General features: G+C 45.0%; 1 protein-coding gene across 6 annotated transcripts in view; it reads right to left on the reverse strand.

Moving 5' to 3' along the window:
- The window catches only part of HLCS (holocarboxylase synthetase), a 255067-nt gene that overhangs the window by 196406 nt on the left and 37087 nt on the right, over positions 1–21574 (reverse strand). Inside the window, exon 3 of one of the 6 annotated variants that reach the window (XM_030915742.1) lies at positions 17593–17662. The exons of 4 other annotated variants lie outside the window; for them this stretch is intronic. In XM_030915742.1, coding sequence (XP_030771602.1) covers positions 17593–17662 — 70 coding nt within the window. Of the gene's footprint in view, positions 1–17592; positions 17663–21574 lie in introns of those variants that run through there. One more of the 6 variants, XM_030915744.1, reaches the window with a different exon arrangement.

A 21574-nucleotide genomic window follows, 5' to 3' on the forward strand; every position in this document is an offset into this window, starting at 1 on the left:
AGAAGAGGAGAGAACAAGTCCACAATACCCAATTACTTTCAATGTAACCTGTGGACCCGCTTGTCTCAAAGTGTGGTCCGAGACCAAGTGCAACCGACCTCCCAAGGAGCACATCAGACCTTCAGAGTCCCAAGCACAACTCCCTCCCTGTCTGGTGCACTGGACTTTCTGGAGTTGAACTCCAGATATCAGAATGTTAAAACATGCTTCCCCTGTGGTTCCTGCACTCAAACTGTGAGAACAATCTGAAAAGACTCTCCAGACAGTTCCTCCCTGTAAGGAGGTTCAGGTTCCCACCACAAGGGGGACAGGGAGAAAGAGAGCAGGCAAAACACCCCGCTTAGCCTTCCAGTTCTTACTACAGAAGACTGTGACACTGGGGCCTGGAACACCCATACTCTCGCTGAGGGTTCCCATAGAGAAGAGTGCCTATGAGGTGAAGAGCCCGGCGCTGCAGTCGGGTCTGAGGCCGAGTCAAAGACAACTAATCATCGCTGTCTGTCCTCGGGCAAGCTTCTGACTCTCGCAGCGTCCTAATTTGTAAAACAAGAATACTCTACTAAAAATATAAAAATCAGCCAGGCGTGGTGTCACATGCCTGTAGTCCCAGCTACTCGGGGGGGGGGGGGGGTGAGGTAGGAGAATTGCTTGAACCCAGGAGGCAGAGGTTGCAGTGAGCCAAGATTACGCCACTGCACTCCAGCATGGGTGACAGAGAGACTCCATCTCAAAAACTAAATAAATAAATAAATATAATTTAAAGGTTGGTAGCGTTCATGACATCAAAGGGTATATGTAATGCCCCCAGTAGAAAGCTTAGATGGACCGGAATAAAGTACTCAATTACCAACAGCTGCTTTTATTAGCGGTCACAAATGTGGCTTTAAAAGCAGCAGTGAGCAGCACAGTCTTTTTCTAAAGATGCCATGAATGATTCCTCTACTTCCTAAAGATACCTTCTCAGGGACACATTGCCCTGAATTTCATAATTATAGATAAATAATTTTTTATTCCATTTTTATTTATTTGTATTTATTTATTTTTTTAGATGAGTACTCGCTGTATCACCCAGGCTGGTTTTGAACTCCTGGCCTTGAGTAATTCTCTCGCCTCAGCCTCCCGAGTAGTTGGGACAACAGACTCGGGCCACCACACTTGGCTTGAATTCTATTTTATATACTGGTGGGATAGGATTTTAGAACTAACTCCTCCTAAAAACTATTTTTTAAATGCTGGATAAAATAAATGAATAAAGCATTACCTTAGAAGTCTGGAAGAACTGACTAGATAATAATGAACTTCCAAGTCAAGTGTTGGGATAAATCTTGAACCTACAGAGGAAAGGGGGATTCCCGCAAGACACACCACTTCTGCCCCCAGGGTCCTTGCTCATCCAAGCAACTTGGGTTTCAAAAGTCAACGTCCAACTGGCATAAGCATAGACATATAGTGATATGGTTTGGCTGGGTCCCCACCCAAATCTCATCTCCAACTGTAATCCCCATGTGTCAAGGGAGGGACCTGGTGGTGACAGGATCCTGGGGGCAGTTTCCCCCATGCTGTTCTCGTGATAGTAAGTTCTCATGAGATCTGATACTTTTGAAGTGTTTGGACCAGGTGCGGTGGTTCATGCCTGTAATCCCAGCAGTTTGGGAGGCCGAGGTGGGTGAATCACCTGAGCTCAGGAGTTCATGACCAGCCTGGGCAACATGGTGAAACCCTGTCTCTACTAAAAATACAAAAATTAGCCGGGCGTGGTGGTGGGTGCCTATAATCCCAGCTATTTGGGAGGCTGAGGCAGGAGAATCACTTAAACCCGGGAGCTGGAGGTTGCAGTGAGCTGAGATCATGCCATTGCACTCCAGCCTGGGTGACAGAGGAAGACTCTGTCTCAATCAATCAATCAGTCAATCAATAAAGTGTTTGGTAGTTTCCTCTCTGTCTCTGTCTCTCACCTGCCACCATGTAAGACATACCTTGCTTCCCCCTTTGCCTTCCGCCATGATGGTAAGTTTCCTGAGGCTTCTCCCGCCATGAAGAACTGTGAGTCAATTAAACCTCTTTCCTTTATAAATTACTCAGTCTTGGGCAGTTCTTTCTAGCAGTGTGAAAATAGACTAACACATATAGACCAACAGAACAGAGCTGACAGTATAGAAATAAACACACATTCATGGACAACTGAATTTGGACAAGGATGCCAAGACAATTCAATAAGGAAATAATATGTCTTTCCAACCAATATTTCAACCATTATTATTACAACCAGATACTGACGTGTAAAAGAATGAAGATAGGCTGGGCGCGGTGGCTCACGCTTGTAATCCCAACACTTTGGGAGGCCGAGGCAGGTGGATCACCTGAGGTCAGGAGTTCGAGACCAGTATGACTCACATGGTGAAACCCCATTTCTACTAAAAATACAAAAATTGGCCAGGCGTGGTGTGCCACGCCTGTAATCCTAGCACTTTGGGAGGCCAAGGCAGGTGGATTGTCTGAGATCAGGAGCTCGAGACCAGCCTGGCCAACATAGTGAAACCCCGTCTCTACTAAAAAATACAAAAAATTAGCTGGGCGTGGTGGCAGGCACCTGTAATCCCAGCGACTCAGGAGGCTGAGGCAGGAGAACCGCTTGAACCTGGGAGGCAGAGGTTGCAGTGAGCCGAGATCACACTACTACACTCCAGCCTGGGCAATGAGAGTGAAACCCTGTCTCAAAAAAAAAAAAAATTTAGCTGGGCATGGTAGCAGGCGCCTGTAATCCCAGCTTCTTGGGAGGCTGAGGCTAGGAGAATTGCTTGAACCCAGGATGCAGAGGTTACAGTGAGCCAACACTCCAGCCTGGCACTCCAGCTTGGGCACTCCAGCCTGGGCACTCCAGCCTGGCGACAGAGCGAGACTTGTCTCAAAAAAAAACCTATTAAACTTTAAAAGACTCAGATTTGCATTAAACTGATACAGAAAAAGAAGAAACCACAGATAGGGAAGGGTCAAAGACCTATTTTAGAAAAAGGAGAAATGGGCCAGGCTGGGTGGCTCACGCCTGCAATCCCGCCTGGGAGGAAGAGGTTGCGGTGAGCTGAGATTGTGCCATTACACTCCAGCCTGGGCGACAGAGCAAGGCCCCGCCTCAAAAAAAAAAAAAAAAAAAAAAAAAGAATGAAGATAAACCTCTTCCTCACACCATGCAGACCATGTGCAAAAATGAACTCAAGCTGGATCAAAGACCTCAATGTAAGAGCTAAAACTACAAAATTCAGAGAAGAAAACACAGGCATAAATTGTCATGACTTTTGATCAACCAATGGCTTCTGAGATAAGACATCAAAAGTACAAGCAGCAAAAGAAGAAATAGATAAACTGGACTTCATCAAACATTTTTGGGCTTCAAAAGATATCAAGAAAATGCAAAGACAACACACTCACAAAAATAGGAGAAAGTACTGGCAAATCATGTAAGAACTCCTACAACTCAACCATACAAAGACAATCCAATCTAAAAACGGGCAAAGGATGTAAACAGTTATTTCTCCAAAGAAAATATACAAACGCCCAGCCAGGTGCAGTGGCTCACGTCTATAATCCCAAGCACTTTGGGAGGCCGAGGTGGGTGGATCACCAGGTTAGGAGATCAAGACCATCCCGGCTAACACAGAGAAACCCCATCTCTACTAAAAATACAAAAAAAAAAAAAAGATTAGCCAGGCGTGGTGGCGGGCACCTGTAGTCCCAGCTACTAGGGAGGCTGAGGCAGGAGAATGGCGCAAACCCCAGAGGCAGAGCTTGCAGTGAGCCAAGATCGCGCCACTGCACTCCAGCCTGGGCAACAGAGCAAGACTTCATCTCAAAATAAAAAAGAGGCCGGGCGCGGTGGCTCAAGCCTATAATCCCAGCACTTTGGGAGGCCGAGACGGGCGGATCACAAGGTCAGGAAATCGAGACCATCCTGGCGAACACGGTGAAACCCCGTCTCTACTAAAAAAATACAAAAAAACTAGCCGGGCGAGGTGGTGGGCGCCTGTAGTCCCAGCTACTCGGGAGGCTGAGGCAGGCGAATGGCGTGAACCCGGGAGGCGGAGCTTGCAGTGAGCTGCGATCCGGCCACTGCACTCCAGCCTGGGCGACAGAGCGAGACTCCGTCTCAAAAAAAAAAAAGAAAATAAAATATACCAATGCCCAATAAGCACACGAAACGCTGCTCAACATCATCAGTCATTAAGGAAATGCATACAGAAACCAGAGTGAGATACAACAAAATACCCACTAGGATGGCTAGAATCAAAAAAGATACCGACGAGGACAAGGTAAACTGGAACTCTAATACATTGCTCATAGAAATGAAAGTGCTGGGCCGGGCGCGGTGTCTCAAGCCTGTAATCCCAGCACTTTGGGAGGCCGAGACGGGCGGATCACGAGGTCAGGAGATCGAGACCATCCTGGCTAACATGGTGAAACCCCGTCTCTACTAAAAAAAATACAAAAAAAAAAAACTAGCCGGGCGAGGTGGTGGGCGCCTGTAGTCCCAGCTACTCGGGAGGCTGAGGCAGGAGAATGGCGTAAACCCGGGAGGCGGAGCTTGCAGTGAGCTGAGATCCGGCCACTGCACTCCAACCCGGGCGACAGAGCGAGACTCCATCTCCAAAAAAAAAAAGAAAAGAAATGAAAGTGCAGCCGCTTTGGAAGAGTTTGGGAGTTCCTCAAATAGTTGAACATAGAGTTACCATATGATCTAGTAATTCTACTCCCCAGTATATACCTGAGACAACTGGACCTGAACACAAGAACACATCTAGATTAGGCTCAGAGGATCTTCCCAAAGGCAAGCCCCAGAGGCCTTCACAAAAGAAACAAACTATGTTCACTGAGAAACTGGAAGATCTGAACTTGCTCAATAAGAACGCATACCCAAACCCCAGCCTTTAGAAAGATATGGTCTCCAAAATGGAAATACATCCAGACGTACTGCAGGTTTGGCTCAAAAACCTTGGAGCAAAACTCAAGAAAGCCAAATGCAAGCATATCTGGCAAAAACAAGAAGCTCAATAACAGCAAATATCTGAAAATGAGGCTGGGTGCGGTGGCTCACTCCTGTAATCCCAGCACTTTGTGGGGCTGAGGCAGAAGGATCAGGAATTCAGGACCAACCTGGGCAACATGGCAAAACCCTGTCTCTATGAAAAACTACAAAAAATAGCCAGGTGTGGTGATAGGCACCTGTAGTTCCCGCTACTCGGGAGGCTTAGATGGGAGGATCACTTAAGCCTGGGAAGTTGAAGCTGCAGTGAGCTGTGATCATGCCACTACACTCCAGCCTGGGCAACAGAGTAAGGCCCTGTCTAAAAAAAAAAAAAAAAAATTAAAAAAAAAAAAAAACAAAAAAAAACTGAGGGTAGAGTCAAGACCAATCCTTCTCAGGGAAATATGGACACACTACCCACATCCCCAAATGAGGCCCATCCTACAGTTTACACAGATCATCAGGCACCCTCATTCCAACTCCACTTAGGCCCCAGGGGTAGGGACCCTATAGACCACTCCAGTGGCCCCAAAATAGTTCATTTTGGCTGCTACCAAGATCTGAACATATACTGCTTCTAGACACTTCAGAATCCGAAGTTCATTCTCCAAGCTTCCATTTTAATTCTTTTGGTTCCTCATCTCTACAAAATAGAGACATCAGACACAAAAGGTCACATATTGTAATGGTTTATGATGATTCTCATACAAGAGAATACTTTTCAGCAGTAAGAAACAAATGTGAGATATATACAACATGGATGTATTTCAAAAACATTATGTTGAGTGGAAGAAAAAGACGCCAAAGGATACATGCTGTATAATTCCATTTCTACGAATTCCTAGAACAGGAGAAACTAATTTACCATGTCAAAAAGATGAGAGGCCCAAGTAGAAAGAATTGAATAGAAAGAGGTGCAAGACAAATGTATTGGGGTGATGGTAATGTTTCATGTCTTAATTACCCAGGCAGTTACCTAGATGTATAAATTCATCAAAACACATACAACTGTGCATCTAAAATCTGTGCATTTTATTTTATATAAATTATACCTCAACTAAAATTTAATATACAACAAAACTAGTAAGGACAGTTTCTTTCTTTTTTTTCCTGCTTCTTTGTTTTGATTCTGGTTTTTGGTTTTTTGATTGTTGTTGTTGTTCCATTTGTTCAGCTAATAAGATTTAGTCAGCATCAAGAAGTGGACAGGTGGCTTATGTTTTTACATCCTGTTTTTTGGTCACCTCCCTCCATCATCATACTTTAATGACCTCGTCAAGCTCCCTTCATTCATTTTGGCTCTCCCCAAGACGTTCTTCACATAGTCACCAGGGTAATGTCATTATTCCTTTAAAAATGTTGCACTATTCCTTGGCCTGACGCGGTGGCTCTTGCCTGTAATCCCAGCACTTTGGGAGGCCGAGGCGGATGGATCACGAGGTCAGGAGATTGAGACCATCCTGGTTAACGGTGAAACCACATCTCTACTAAAAATACAAAAAATTAGCCAGGTGTGGTGACAGGCGCCTGTAGTCCCAACTACTCAGAAGGCTGAGGCAGGAGAATGGCATGAATCCGGGAGGCAGAGCTTGCAGTGAACCGAGATCGCACTACTGCACTCCAGGCTGGGCGACAGAGCTAGACTCCATCTCAAAAAAAAAAAAATGTTGCACTAGTCCTCTGCTTAAAATCCTTTAGTGAATAAGTTTTGAAGATCTACTGTACATCATGGTGACTACAGGTTTTGTGAGGTTTTTTTGTCTCAAAGAAAAAACCACATCATATGTTGTACCCCATAAATATATACAACTAAAAAATACTTTCATGGCCATTTTTCATCATTCAGGAAAAAAAATATGCCCACACAAAAAGCTTGTATGCAAATGTTCACAGCAGTATTATTCACAATAGCCAAAAGGTAGGAACAATCCAAATGCCCATCAATAGATGAATGGATATATAAAATGTGTATATCCATACAACGGACCATTATTCAACCATAAAAAAGGAATGAACTACTGATATATGTTACAACACGGATGAATCTTGAATACATTAAGTGAAAAAAGCCAACAACCAAAGGTCACATATTTTATGAGGCTATTTACGTGAAGTATCTAAAATAGGCAAATCTAGAGTCAGAAAGTAGATTCGCAGTTGCCAGGAGCTGAGGTGTTGGGGAGCAGACAGTGAATGCTGACAGGTGTGTGGTTTCTTTCTGGTGTGCTGAAAATGTTCTAGAATTAGATAACGCTGATGATTGCACAACTTTGTGAACATACTAAAAACTACAGAATTGCTTTTCAAGGGTGAATTTCATGATATGTGAATTACATCTCAATTTTTTAAAACAAAAAGAAAAGGGTCCAGGCAGTTTGTTTGTCTCTACACTCTTCGGCACAGCTTAGTCAGTAAATGGACTCTAGAGTCCAACTTCCCAAACTTCAATCCTGGCTCCTCCGGTTAAGGGCGTGTGACCTGAGCAAGCTACTCAAATTCCCCATGCTTCAATGTCCTGTCTGTAAGGTAGAGATAAGAGCACCTACCTTGGAAGGTTACTGGGAGCACTAAGTGCCTGGGCCACAAGGGGCGCTCTTATGGTTCCAAAATACAGAGTCCTTTAAAGCAAGTAACCTCATGAGAAACCACATCATCCCTAGTGGGCAAAAACCGATCTTGGCAGGGAGTGGGGAGGTAGAAAAAATCTTAAGACATTACAACAGTTTGTGGCCCTCCAAGGCTCAACCCTACACCACAACCTTTTTTTTTTTTTTTTTTTTTTTTGAGACAGTCTCACTTTATCACCCCAGCTGCAGTGGTGCAATCATGGCTCATTGCAGCCTCGACTTCCTGGGCTCCAGCAATCCTCCCACCTCAGCCTCCCGAGTAGCTGGAACAAGAGGCATGCACCACCATGATCAGCTAATTTTTGTATTTTTTGTAGAGCCGGGATTTCGCTATGTTGCCCAGGCTGGTCTCAAACTCCTGAGCTCAAGCGATCCTCCTGCCTCAATCTCCCAAAGTGCTGGGATTACAGGTGTGAGCCACCGTGTCTGGCCCCCCACAACGAAATCTTAATCCTTAGTAGCTCATTTCCCTTCTTAAAGTGAACTTGAATCTAATTATTCTCCTTGGAAAAACAATCATGAAAAAAAAATACCTGAGAAACATGGCCTTGGAGGGAAAAATAATAAACACAGACCTTTATGGCCAACTCACTAAACTGTGTAGAATATTTGGACAAAGAGAAACTCCAGAATTTTCATTTAGCTCTACTTGTAGCTTTCCCTCCACTTTACTACCTACTTCTCCCACCTTCTCCTCCCGGACACACAGCCAAGGGAAGCAGAATTCACCTGGCGGGTCAGGCCCACCCAGCATTTCAGCAGAATTCTACATTTCAGAAATGACATCTTTGATTCAGGACAGAGAGTCCGTTGATTTCAGCTTTGGGAATGGGGGAAAGGATGTCAGTTCAGGAAGATGAGAAGATAAACTAACACTGTAGCAGGGCAGACTTTTGGGATGAGGGTGCATGGAAAACATGGAAAAGAACAGGGCAACCTCCTGCAGGAAACCAAAGGCATCATTGTCCTCAGAGCAATCAGAGGAGGAGGAGAACCGCTCAGCCAATGGAGACTCAACCCGGAATTTAGCTGTAAAAACATTGATTTAGTCCCCTGCGGTAGCAGGCACTGGCAATGTAAAAGGAGCCAATAATGAAATTCCCACACGCCTCTAAGGAGGAATGAGGCAGGAGATAAACAAAAGAAGAGGAAGGACCGGAAGAGGCCAAAGAACAATACATCCACACATCCCGGATCAAGTTTCTCCACTCTGCCAACTGTTTCCTCAACTAAGTGCATTTCCTTTTTCTAGGAGCGTGGTCCATGAGCCACGGACCATACAAATGCCTTCAAGCAGCGCTGGGTGCTCCCATCAAAGCAGAGCCGCACTGTCACTGATACGTCGCCCAGGGTGTTTGCCTTTCAGTGGATAAAGGCAAACAGGCCACTTCAAATTTGCACTTCGAGATGGAAACAAAGGCATGGAAAAGAAAAGGGAAGTCAAGCAAAAGGCTTACTCCCAAAGATCAAAGCTAAGGAAGCCCTGGCTGTCCATAAACAAAGGAGTTTCCTCTTATAATAGCAGCCAGCAGAAATCTGTTAAGTAACTAAAGCTCTTGACTTGATGTTACAATGTATGGCAGCCCGCAAGGCATATCTTCTCTGCTCCATTTAAAACTCACGTCCAGGCTGCGCCCGGTGGCTCACGCCTGTAATCCCAGCACTCTGGGAGGCCGAGGCAGGCGGATCACAAGGTCAGGAGATTGAGACCATCCTGGCTAACACAGTGAAACCCCATCTCTACTGAAAAACACAAAAAATTAGCTGGGCGCGCTACTCGGGAGGCTGAGGCTGGAGAATGGCATGAACCCGGGAGGTGGAACTTGCAAAACCGAGATCGCGCCACTGCACTCCAGCACTCTGGCCTGGGCAATAGAGCAAGACTCCGTCTCAAAAAACAAACAAACAAACAAACAAAAAAAACTCACATCCAAGAAGCAGCCTGGGAGTGACAGACCCCAGGTTAAACTAGCACAGGTGGCCCTGCCCAACAGGGGGCGTTGGCAGGCAGCGGCTCTGCAGCCAGTGTCGGGAACAGAAATCTCAACCCACTGGTACGCAGAGTCAGATCACGGATGCTGCTAATTTTTCTGACTCTTGTTTCTCCTCTTACAAATCATCTTAATTCAATGTGAAATTGTTAAAAAGTTCTAGTAACAAATTGGATGGAGGAGGGCTGGACACGCAGAGGAAGAGAATTTGAAAATACAGGGCTGGGCGCAGTGGCTCACACCCATAATCCCAGCACTTTGGGAGGCCGAGATGGGTGGATCACAAGGTCAGGAGTCTGAAACCAGCCTGGCTGGCATGGTGAAACCCTGTCTCTACTAAAAATACAAAAATCAGCCGGGCATGGTGGTACACATCTGTAGTCCCAGCTACTCAGGAGGCTGAGGCAGGAGAATCACTTGAACCCCGGAGGCGGAGGTCGTGGTGAGCCGAGACCCCGCACCACTGCACTCCAGCCTGGGTGACAGAGCAAGACTTCATCTCAAAAAAAAAAAAAAAAAAAAAAAAAATGAAAATACAAGAGTAAAGAGAAGAGGTTATTTTTAACTTCTGGCTATCCTTGCTGTCTTTTGTGTTTGGAAACAGAGAGGATAAAGGAGAGCTACAAAATTGACTTTCACTTGATATTATGCAAAAAGACAGGCCAGGTGCAGTGGATAATGCCTGTCATCCCAGCACTTTGGGAGGCCAAGGCAGGAAGGATCACTTAAGCTCAGGAGTTCAAGACCAGCCTGGGCAACAAGGCAAAACCCCATCTCTACTAAAGACAAAAGACTAGCTGGGTGTGGTGGCACGCACCTGTATTCCCCGCTACTTGGGAGGTTTAGGTGGGAGGATGGATTGAGCCCAGGAAGTAAAGGCTGCAGTGAGCCTTGATCATGCCACTGCACTCCAGCCTGGATGACGGAATAAGACCCTGTCTCAAAAAAAAAAAAAAAAAAAAAGACAACATGCCCTATGGCACTTTGAAGAGAAGGGTATTGGAAAATCAAGTAACAGTGTAAGAGTTATCACAAAGTCACAGCAAGCAGGAGCTGAAATGGTCAACTGACCCAGGTGGAGCTGAAAAGAGGAACTGCGAAACCATGACTGGCCAGATGCTCAGGGAAAAGGCGGGTCTCACTGTTTAAATATTCTGAATAAGTGAGAAAATAATACAAATATTGTGAGAATAAATACCCTTGTTGCCACACAGAAGAGTGTTATTATTGTGTTCTGTAGATGTCCGATACACTGCCGAGGCCCACGAAGGTGTGCTGCATTTACATCCACAGTTACTTCCCACCTCATCCCTCCATTCCACTGATGTAAGCTGAGGAAGAAGAGGAGTTTTAAGAGGTATCCCAAGTGGTTTAGTTATCCACTGATGTGTAACAAACCACTGCAAAATTCAGTGGCTTAAAACTAATCATTTATTTTGCTCATGAATCTCAATTTGGACAGGACTGGGCAGGAACAGCTTAACTCTGCTCCATGTGGCATCAGGTAGAGTGACTCAACCAGGGCTGGATGACCTACTTTCAAGATGCCTCTGTCTCTGAGCTGGAGCTGCCTGTCAGCTGGAAGCTCGACCAGGGCTGTCCACAAAGAGCCACGTCCTTCTCCTTCATGTGGATCTCGCCACAGGGCAGCTTGAGCTTCCTCACAGTATAGGAGCTGGACTCCCAGATGGCATGTTCCAAGAGCCCAGAAGGAGGCTCCAAGGTTTCTTATGATCTAGCCTGAGAATTCTCAGAATGTCACTTCCATCATATCCCAGTGGACACACAAATAACTAAGGTCAGTTCAGATTCAAGGGAGGGGGAAGTGACTCCACCTCTCAACAGGAGGAAAGAATTTGCAGCTATCTTCAATGCACTGCAACAAGTTTCTGCCAGCAATTAGTCTTCCCCTTCTGCATGAGAATGACATGTCCCTAAATGGGCATGCTCCTTTGGCCCAAGACCCTGCACAACAGAGATGTAGAGAGCAGAGAGCTCAAAACAGAGTCACAGCTGGAAAGAGCAGCAGCGAACCTGCTGAGCATACGAGTAACATACCCAAGAAACTAGGATTCACGGTTAGAAGCCGCTGGGATTCTAAGCTTATCTGTTACTCCAGCAATCTGATTAACACAATGTGTGAAACTGTATTCCTGACAACAGCCCTCTAAGTCCTTCCTGCTACATTCCCCATCTCCACAAGTGACCCACCACCCAACCACAGGCCATCACCTCCTAACCAATATGGCCATCTGTCTCTATCTCAGTGTTCCTACTCCCAACACTCACCAAGCCCATTATCTTTTCCCACATTGGCCTACAATCTGTTCCAGGTTTGCTCCCCTCCCATCCCTTCTGCAATCTGCCTGAATTGTGACCTTCCTAAAGCACAAATCTGATCATTCTGCTTTAAAAAAAAAAAAAAAAAAAAAAAAAAAAACTTTAGGTTTTAGCCTACTGTCCTTGGGATCAAGTCCAAACTCCTGGTTAACACATATAAGCCTTGTTTGATTTGTGTATTATGTCCATTTGCCATCCAATTTGTGAGTATATTCAATTCTGCTACATAGAAAACAAGAAAAACAAATAGCATGGATGAAACTCATAGTGAGTCAAAAGCTTGTAAGACACGCTCAAGACAGACAAAATAAGTGGAACATACATGTGTTGAACATAGATAAAAAGGACAAAACCAAAGAGTATTAGTCCTAGGCAGAAAGTCAAGGGAGAATCAATCTTTTTTTTTTTTAGAGAGAGACAGGGTCTCACAGCTGTGTCACCCAGCCTAGAGTTCAATAGTGCAATCAGGGCTCACTGCAGTCTCAACCTCCTGGGCTCAAGCAATCCTCCCACCTCAGCCTCCCAAGTAGATGGGATCAAAGGCATACGTTATCATGCCTGGCTACTTTTTTTTTTTTTTTATTTCTTATGGAGACAGCATCTTGCTGTGCTGCCCAGGCTGACCAGGGCCAATCTTATCAAATCTTAAATATCAGTAAGACACAAACTATGCCACTTGACAGTTATGTCATCCTTAATTTGGCCACCCATTTTGACCCCCTTTTTTTTTATTTTTTTATTTTTTTATTTTATTTTATTTTTTTTTTGAGACGGAGTCTGGCTCTGTCACCCAGGCTGGAGTGCAGTGGCCAGATCTCAGCTCACTGCAAGCTCCGCCTCCCGGGTTCACGCCATTCTCCTGCCTCAGCCTCCCGAGCAGCTGGGACTACAGGTGCCCACCACCACGCCCAGCTAGTTTTTTGTATTTTTTAGTAGAGACGGGGGTTTCACCGTGTTAGCCAGGATGGTCTCGATCTCCTGACCTCGTGATCCACCCGTCTCGGCCTCCCAAAGTGCTGGGATTACAGGCTTGAGCCACCGTGCCCGGCCAGACCCCATTTATATACTGTCTAGAAACACAGATTAAAAAACACACACAGCATCTCAGCAGGTCTCTGGTAAGCCACAGCTATTGCAGATAAATATATCCAAGTCTCTCTAACAAAGCAACTGTGTGCTGACTACAGGCACCTTCCACCTTCTGGGCCCTTGTGTAACTTCAGCTCTAGTCCTTGTACTGACACCACTGGCAGGGAAGGCTGATGCAGCAGACGGAGACAGGACTCCATGTATGAACATCACATGGCCGAGGATTCAGACTGTGCTCCTTCCATTCCATAGGCACCCGATCCTAAGTGTTAACCGATCCCAGATCTCTCCCCGTTTCTTGCTGCATGTTTTGAATTGATGTAATAAATAACGTGATTCAAGCATCTTAACTCAGCCTATGAGCCTCTCTATTCTGTGACTGCTGGAATAGCCTGCTTGGCCGTGTTCTTGGACGCTACCACCGCATCAAGGTAATTTCCCACACAACATTCCACCCCCTGCTTTCCCCTCCGGTCTTATCTAGGGCCATTCCCCAACTCAGGTGAATGCAGACTCCAAATGTACTGAGCTGTGTGCAGTGGCCAGGTGCAAATGCTTTCTGTACATCTGTACATGCTGTTCTACCTGGGAAGGCCTTTCCTCCTTTCACCTGATTCCTATTTTCACCTTAAACCTCAGACATCACCTGCCTTGGAAAGTCCTTCCTGACCTCACCCAATCTAGGTAGGTCCCCCGAGAATCCCTATCCATGCCTTCTACAGTACTTAACATGGTGACCTTTAATTGTTCATTTACTTAGTTCTCTGCTCCCCCACACTGAGTTCCTGACAAACAGGGAATGTCATCTCTGAATGAATCTTTCCTCTCCACGTGACTCATGCCTCCAGCCCTACCTAGCACACAATCTGGCATATAACAGGCAATCAATAAACCTTCAATGAATGCCTTGATCGAGTACAAGGAACATAAGCAAATTTCCTGTGGAAAAAAAGAATTGTATTAAGTTCTTTGGCTCAACAATTCTTACTAAATGTGATTGCTAATGCAAGTGCAGAAAATACTGAAAACAGCTGAATCTGCCATCGCTTCTTGGTATTACTGCATCAAGCAAAATAAGTGAAACATAGATGTTCAATAAATATGTTCATGAATGAATAAGCGAAAATATGAATATGTGAATGCTACATTTTTTAAAACTGAATTTCAAGATCCATTTATCTGTTGTTAGGAATCTACAGAATGACCACAGATCAAAGCCATTTGAAACATCCAAAATTTAAAAAGATATTTTAAATATCTTTAAGAATTGTATAGTCTTAAAAATGTGAAAAAATATAAGATCCCATCAAATTCAAATGTCTTTCTTACATAATATTTTTTTTTTGTTTTTTTTTTTTTTTTTTTGAGACGGAGTCTCGCTCTGTCGCCCAGGCTGAAGTGCAGTGGCCGGATCTCAGCTCACTGCAAGCTCCGCCTCCTGGGTTTACGCCATTCTCCTGCCTCAGCCTCCCGAGTAGCTGGGACTACAGGCGCCCGCCACCTCGCCCGGCTAGCTTTTTTGTATTTTTTAGTAGAGACGGGGTTTCACCGTGTTAGCCAGGATGGTCTCGATCTCCTGACCTCGTGATCCGCCCGTCTCGGCCTCCCAAAGTGCTGGGATTACAGGCTTGAGCCACCACGCCCGGCCACATAATATATTTTTATATTTAATATCTTAGGACCCTGTAAAATTCAAATGGGGCTGTGACGTTAGGTGAAACATACATGCACAGATTCATAAAAGCCCCCCAAAATGCAAAATCCCATCAAGCAATCAACCCGAAAGGGAACTGTTGACTTGGTTAGAAGACAGTGAGCTATGAGATCAATCCCTTTTTAAGTTTTGAATCCTAATTTATAAAATGGAGCTCAGGGTAACAGCCAGAGTGGTCAACATGAATGGCTCTGGACGTCTCTAGCCCCTGGTTGCAAGACCCACTGATGTCTCTGATCATAAGTGAAATTATCTAACTGGACTGTGGCAATCCTCCTCATTGGGAAGGCATTATTCTACCCTAGAAAATTAAGAATTAAGTAACCACGGCTGGGCACAGTGGCTCACGCCTGTAATCCCAGCACTTTGGGAGGCCAAAGCGGGCAGATCATGAGGTCAGGAGATCAAGACCATCCTGACCAACATGGTGAAACTCCGTCTCTACTAAAAATACAAAAATTAGCTGGTTGTGGTGGTGTGTGCCTGTAATTCCAGCTACTCGGGAGGCTGAGGCAGGAGACTGGCTTGAACCAGGAAGTCAGAGGTTGCAGTGAGCCAAGATTGCGCCACTGCTCTCCACCCTGGCGACAGAGAGAGACTCCATCTAAAAAAAAAAAGAAAAAAGAAAAAAGAAAAAAAAAGAACTAAGTAACTACCACTCAGCAAAGTCTTAATTAAATCTTCCTTGGAAAGTCAGTTAACTGAGATAGCTGTGGCAGAGATGCTAATTATCTCCCAAAATCTAGCCTTTCTTTCTCCTTTACAGGAACAGAACTCCTGGTTTCTGCTGAATCCATGACTGTCCAGCTAGGGAATGCATTTCTCAGCCTACCCTACACCTAAGTGACCATGGGAGCTATGTGACTAAGTTCTGGACAATGGAATGGGAGCAGAAGTCACCATGTGAAATTTCTGGATCACAAATGTATTTTTTTAATTTATTAATTTTTTAAGAGATGAGGTTTTACTCTAGTACAGTGGCAATCAAAGCTCACAGCAACCTCAAACTTCTGGTCTCAAGTGATCCTCCCACCCCAGCCTCTTAAGTAGCTGGGACCACAGGCAGGAGCCACCACGCCCAGATAGATTTCAGTTTTAAAGAGGAAACTGGTTGTCTTCCAACCTGCTCTCTTCCCCCATTCTGAAGGCTAGAATGTGGATGAAGCTGATGGTGGTGGAGTAGCAGGGGAGCCAGACTCTAGCAAGAGAGAACCACTACCTAGGATAGAGGAGGGAAGATGGGAGAAAGAACCAAGGAAGAAGATGAGGAAAATAATGGGTCCCTGGATGGACTTCCAAAGCAAAACCACTGCCCAGAGAGAGAAATTTAACTTCTAGCTTGTTTGAGCCCCTGTAGCTCTGGGTCCCATTGTTATACAGCTTAGCCTGTATCCTATATAATATAGTAACTATGTTCCTTAAGATGCTGTATATCTTTTAGCCCCATAAAGACATATAATTAACAATTTAGGAAATTAAAAGCACAGCAGTCATATTTTATGTTAAAAAGCAACCTGTACATATTTGAAATCTTGCTAAATTTATATATATTAGAATATATAAGAAAACTTCAAGCTTACCATATTTGTAAATTTTGTACAGTCATACACCACATAATGTCTCGCCCAACAATGGACCACATATATGATGGCTGTCCGATAAGATTGCAACGAAGGTAAAAAAATTCCTATGGTCTAATGACATTGTAGCACAGCACAGTACTCACGTATTTCTGGTGATGCTGGTGTACACAAACCTAGTAGGCTGCTGGTCATATAAAAGTATAGCACAGACAAGGCCGGGCACGGTGGCTCATACCTGTAATCCCAGCACCTTGGGAGGCCGAGGCAGGTAGATCCCTTGAGGTCAAGAGATTGAGACCATCCTAACCAACCTGGTGACACCCCGCCTAATACAAAAATTAGCTGGGTATGGTGGCGCGTGCCTGCAGTCCCAGCTACTAGGGAGGCTGAGGCAGGAGAATTGCTTGAACCCAGGAGGCAGAGGTTGCAGTGAGCTGAGATCACACCACTGCACTCCAGCCTGGCAACAAAGCAAGATTCCATCTCTAAATAAAATAAAATAAAATAAAATAAAATAAAATAAAATAAAATAAAATGAAATAATAAAATAAAATAAAATAAAATAAAATAAAATGTATAACACAGACAATTACGTACAGTACACAGTACCTAATAATAAACAACTGTTACTGGTTTATGTGTTTTCTATTATTTTAAAGTGGACTCCTTCTACTTATTTAAAAAAAAAAAAACGGCTGGCTATGGTGGCTCATGCCTGTAATCCCCAGCACTTTGGGAGGCCGAGGCAGGTGGATCACTTGAGGTCAGGGCTTTGAGACCAGTCTGGCCAACATGTGAAACCTCATCTCTGCTAAAAATACAAAAATTAGCCAGGTGCGGTGGCAGGCACCTGTAATCCCAGCTACTTGGGAGGCTGAGGCAGAATTGCTAATTCTGGGGGCCAGAGGTTGCAGTGAGCCAAGATCACACTTGAACTCTAGCCTGGACAACAGAGTGAGATATTGTCTCAAAAAAAACAACAACAAAACAGTAACAGCCTGAGGCAGGTCCTTCAGGAACTACTGGGGGGAAGGCACTGTTATCATAGGAGTTCACCATTCCATGCACGTTACTGCCCATGAAGACCTTCTAGGAGGACACGTGTGCAGTTAAAGTCAGTGATACTGACGATCCTGATCCTGGGTAGCCTAGGCTAATGTGTGTGTTTGTGTGTTCGTTTTTAACAAAAAAAGTTTACCAAGTAAGAAACAGGCTGGGCTTGGTGACTCACGTCTATAATCCCAGTGCTTGGGGGATGCTGAGGTGGGAGGACTGCTTGAAGCCAGGAGTTGGAGATCAGCCTAGGAAACATAGCAATTTGTATGTTCACAAATTTGTAGAGATAAATAAATAAAAATAAGAATAAAATTTTAAAAACAAAATTTTTTTAAAAATACAAAATCTTAGAAAAAAGCTTTTAGAATAAGGATATAAAAATATTTTTTACAGCTGTACAATGTGTTTGTGTTTTAAGCTGTGTTATTACAAAAGAATCAAAAATGTTAAACAATCAAGTTTATAAAGTAAAAATGTGATAGTAAGCTAAGATTAATTTATCAAAGAAGAAGGCTGTTATAAATTCAGTGTAGCCGCCGGGCGCGGTGGCTCAAGCCTGTAATCCCAGCACTTTGGGAGGCCGAGACGGGCGGATCACGAGGTCAGGAGATCGAGACCATCCTGGCTAACACGGTGAAACCCCGTCTCTACTAAAAAATGCAAAAAACTAGCCGGGCGAGATGGCGGGCGCCTGTAGTCCCAGCTACTCGGGAGGCTGAGACAGGAGAATGGCGTGAACCTGGGAGGCGGAGCTTGCAGTGAGCGGAGATGGCGCCACTGCACTCCAGCCCGGGCGACAGAGCGAGACTCCGTCTCAAAAAAATAAAAATAAAAATAAATTCAGTGTAGCCTAAGTATACAGTGTTTTTTAAGTCTAAAGTAGTGACTGTTGTGTCCTACACTTTCACATTCACACGCTACTCACAAACGGACTTCCTGAGCCACTTTCAGTCCTGTAAGCTCCATTCATGGCAAGTGCCCTAGACAGGTGTACTGTTATCTTTTATACTGTATCTTTACTGTGCCTTTTCTATGTTTAGATACACAAATACCACTGTGTTACAGCTGTGTACAGTATCCAGTGCAGTAACATGCTGTACAGGTTTACAGCTTAGGAGCAATAGGCTACCCCATAAATCCCAGGTGTGAAGTAGGTTACAGCATCTAGATTTGTGTAAGTACACTCTATGATGTTTGCATGATGAAATCACCTGAGGATGCATTTCTCACAACGTGTATCTGTTGTGAAGCAACACATAACTATAATGTATAAGGGTTATGTAAGTGTTCAAAAACATGGTGTCTGTTAATCCAGACAACTTAAAAATCTAAAAAGAAACTGGGAGGAGGGGAGGGACCCATGAGGAAGGAGTAGGAGCAAGTAGATGGACCCAGGGGGTGGGGAGGCACTTGTAGTTCTAGCGGTGAGTTCATGGGCATTTATTATATTATTTCAAATCCACAGGTGAATGAGAGCCATGCATAAACCAATGATGAGAGTACATTTGGAACAAGGAGTATGGTTAACCCAATTCTATGCACCTAGAGTCCTAAAATGAAATGAAATCTTTTAAGACATTTGAGTTTGCAGGCCGGGTGCGGTGGCTCAAGCCTGTAATCCCAGCACTTTGGGAGGCCAAGGCGAGCGGATCACGAGGTCAGGAGATCGAGACTATCCTGGCTAACAAGGTGAAAATCCGTCTCTACTAAACATACAAAAAAAAATTAGCCGGGCGAGGTGGCGGGCACCTGTAGTCCCAGCTACTCGGGAGGATGAGGCAAGAGAATGGCATGAACCCAGGAGGCAGGGCTTGTAGTGAGCTGAGATCGTGCCACTGCACTCTAGCCTGGGCAACAGAGCAAGACTCCCTCTCATAAATAAATAAATAAATAAATGTCCAAGGAGCTGGAAGTGGTGGCTCAAGGCTGTAATCCCAGCACTGGGAGGCCAAGGCGGGTGGATCACCTGAGGTCAGGAGTTCAAGACCACCCTGGCCAACATGGTAAAACCCCATCTCTACTAAAAATACAAAAAATTAGCCAGGCGTGGTGGTAGGTGCCTGTAATTCCAGTTACTTGGGAAGGTGACGCAGGAGAATCGCTTGAACCCAGGAGGCAGAGGTTGCAGTGAGCCAAGATTGCACCACTGCAGTCCAGCCTGGGAAACAGAGCCAGACTTCGTCTCAAAAAAAAAGGCCAAGGAATTGGTTACTGATAGAATCTGGAAGTTTGTGCCCTCTAAATCTCATGCTGAAATGTAATCCCCAATGGTTGAGGTGGGGCCTAGTGGGAAGTGCTTGTGTCATGGGAGCAGATCCCTCATGAATAGTGTGGTGCTGTCCTCCCCACAGTGAGTGAGTTCTCACAAGACCTGATTGTTTAAAAGTGTGTGGCACCTCCCCCAGCTCAGTTCACTCTCACCACCTTCCCCAGCTCAGTTCACTCTCATTCCCATTCTTGCCACGTGATACACCTGCACCTCTGTCGCTTTCTGCCATGACTATAAGTTCCTCAAGGCCCTCACCAGAAGTACATGCTGGCACCACACTTCCTGTATGGCTTGGAGACTCCTCTTCTTTATAAATTATCCAGCTCCAGGTACTTCTTTATAGCAATGCAAGAACCGTCTAATAGTTACCACATGACAAGGACTCTTCGTAGTTCAAAAAGAAAAGCCAGATATCAGCAATTTCATATGATTTGACTTACTTGATTATTTAATTTATATTTTCAATACATTGAAAATCGTTTTTAAAATAAAAATGAAGTTTATGAATCGTCTTTTCTGCATATGAAAATTAGCCCTGAGTTGGCCAGGCACCGTGGCTCACACCTGTAATCCCAGCATTTTGGGAGGCCGAGGTGGGTGGATCATGAGGTCAGGAAATCAAGACCATCCTGACTAATATAGTGAAACCCCATCTCTACTAAAAATATAAAAAATTAGCCAGGCGTGGTGGTGGGTGCCTCTAGTCCCAGCTACTCAGGAGGCTGAGGCAGGAGAATGGCATGAACCTGGAAGGCAGAGTTTACAGTGAGCCGAGATCACGCCTCTGCACTTCCGTCTGGGTGACGGAGCAAGACTTCGTCTCAAAAAAAAAAAAAGAAAGAAAGAAAATTTGCCCCAAGTTCACCAAAACCGTCACATCAACAGCTGGTCTCCTACCAAACATAAGAGACAGAAGTACTGTTTGATTGGACCCAGGTTAATAAAAGCTTTATTTATTTTGAAATCTCAATGATCTAGATCTCTTTAAAACCATTAATTCGTTCCTCTAGTTACTAGAAAGGGCAGAGGCATTGGTTAAAATCTTATCTCTCATTTAGCAGCTGGTTAAAACCTTGTCTAGGCCAGTAATCCCAGCACTTTGGGAAGCCGAGGAAGGCAGATTGCCTGAGCTCAGGAGTTTGAGACCAGCCTGAGCAACACGGTGAAACCCGGTCTCTGCTAAAATACAAACAATTAGCCGGGCGTGGCAGCATGCGCCTATAGTCCCAGCTACTTGAGAGGGTGAGGCAGGAGAATTGCTTGAACCCGGAAGGTGGAGGTTGCAGTGAGCTGAGATCGCACCACTGCACTCCAGCCTGGGCGACACAGCGAGACTCCATCTCCAAAAAAAAAAAAAAGAAAGAAAGAAAAGAAAGAAAACCTTGTCTATCACTTAGCAATGATATTCCTATCACTTTAGGAATGTCATTTAATCTTATAACCTAAGTTTTCTTATCTTCAAAATGGCAAGAATAATAATAACAAAAATGTGTAAAGCCGTAAGTATTAGTGATGGCGGCAGCAGCCAGTCTGGAGCAGGGCAGGCGTGGCCAGGGATACGCGCTCTGTGGAACCAAGTGAAGCTGGGAGCAGGCAGGAGCCCTTCCCGGTTCTGAGTTGGTGGGGCGGGAGCCCAGCCGCAGCTGCGGACCTGGGCATCCCTGTGCTCTCAGGGGCCCTAGAAGCCCTCTTCCCCACAGGCTTTTAAGTGCCTGATTCCGCTGCCTGGCCTCTCCCTGCTCCCTGTGCCCGCTCTGATTCTGGAGCAAAATTGAAGCTGAGCCTGGGCGCTATCCCATCCCGGCCAGGTGAGTGCCGCTCAGGATGGCGCTGACACACCAGCTCCCTGCCACCTCAGCCCCCTCTAGACTTTGGGAGCCACTCTGGA

The sequence above is a fragment of the Rhinopithecus roxellana genome, chromosome 13 (genome assembly GCF_007565055.1).
Source record: "Rhinopithecus roxellana isolate Shanxi Qingling chromosome 13, ASM756505v1, whole genome shotgun sequence".
In the NCBI taxonomy this organism is placed as follows: domain Eukaryota; kingdom Metazoa; phylum Chordata; class Mammalia; order Primates; family Cercopithecidae; genus Rhinopithecus; species Rhinopithecus roxellana.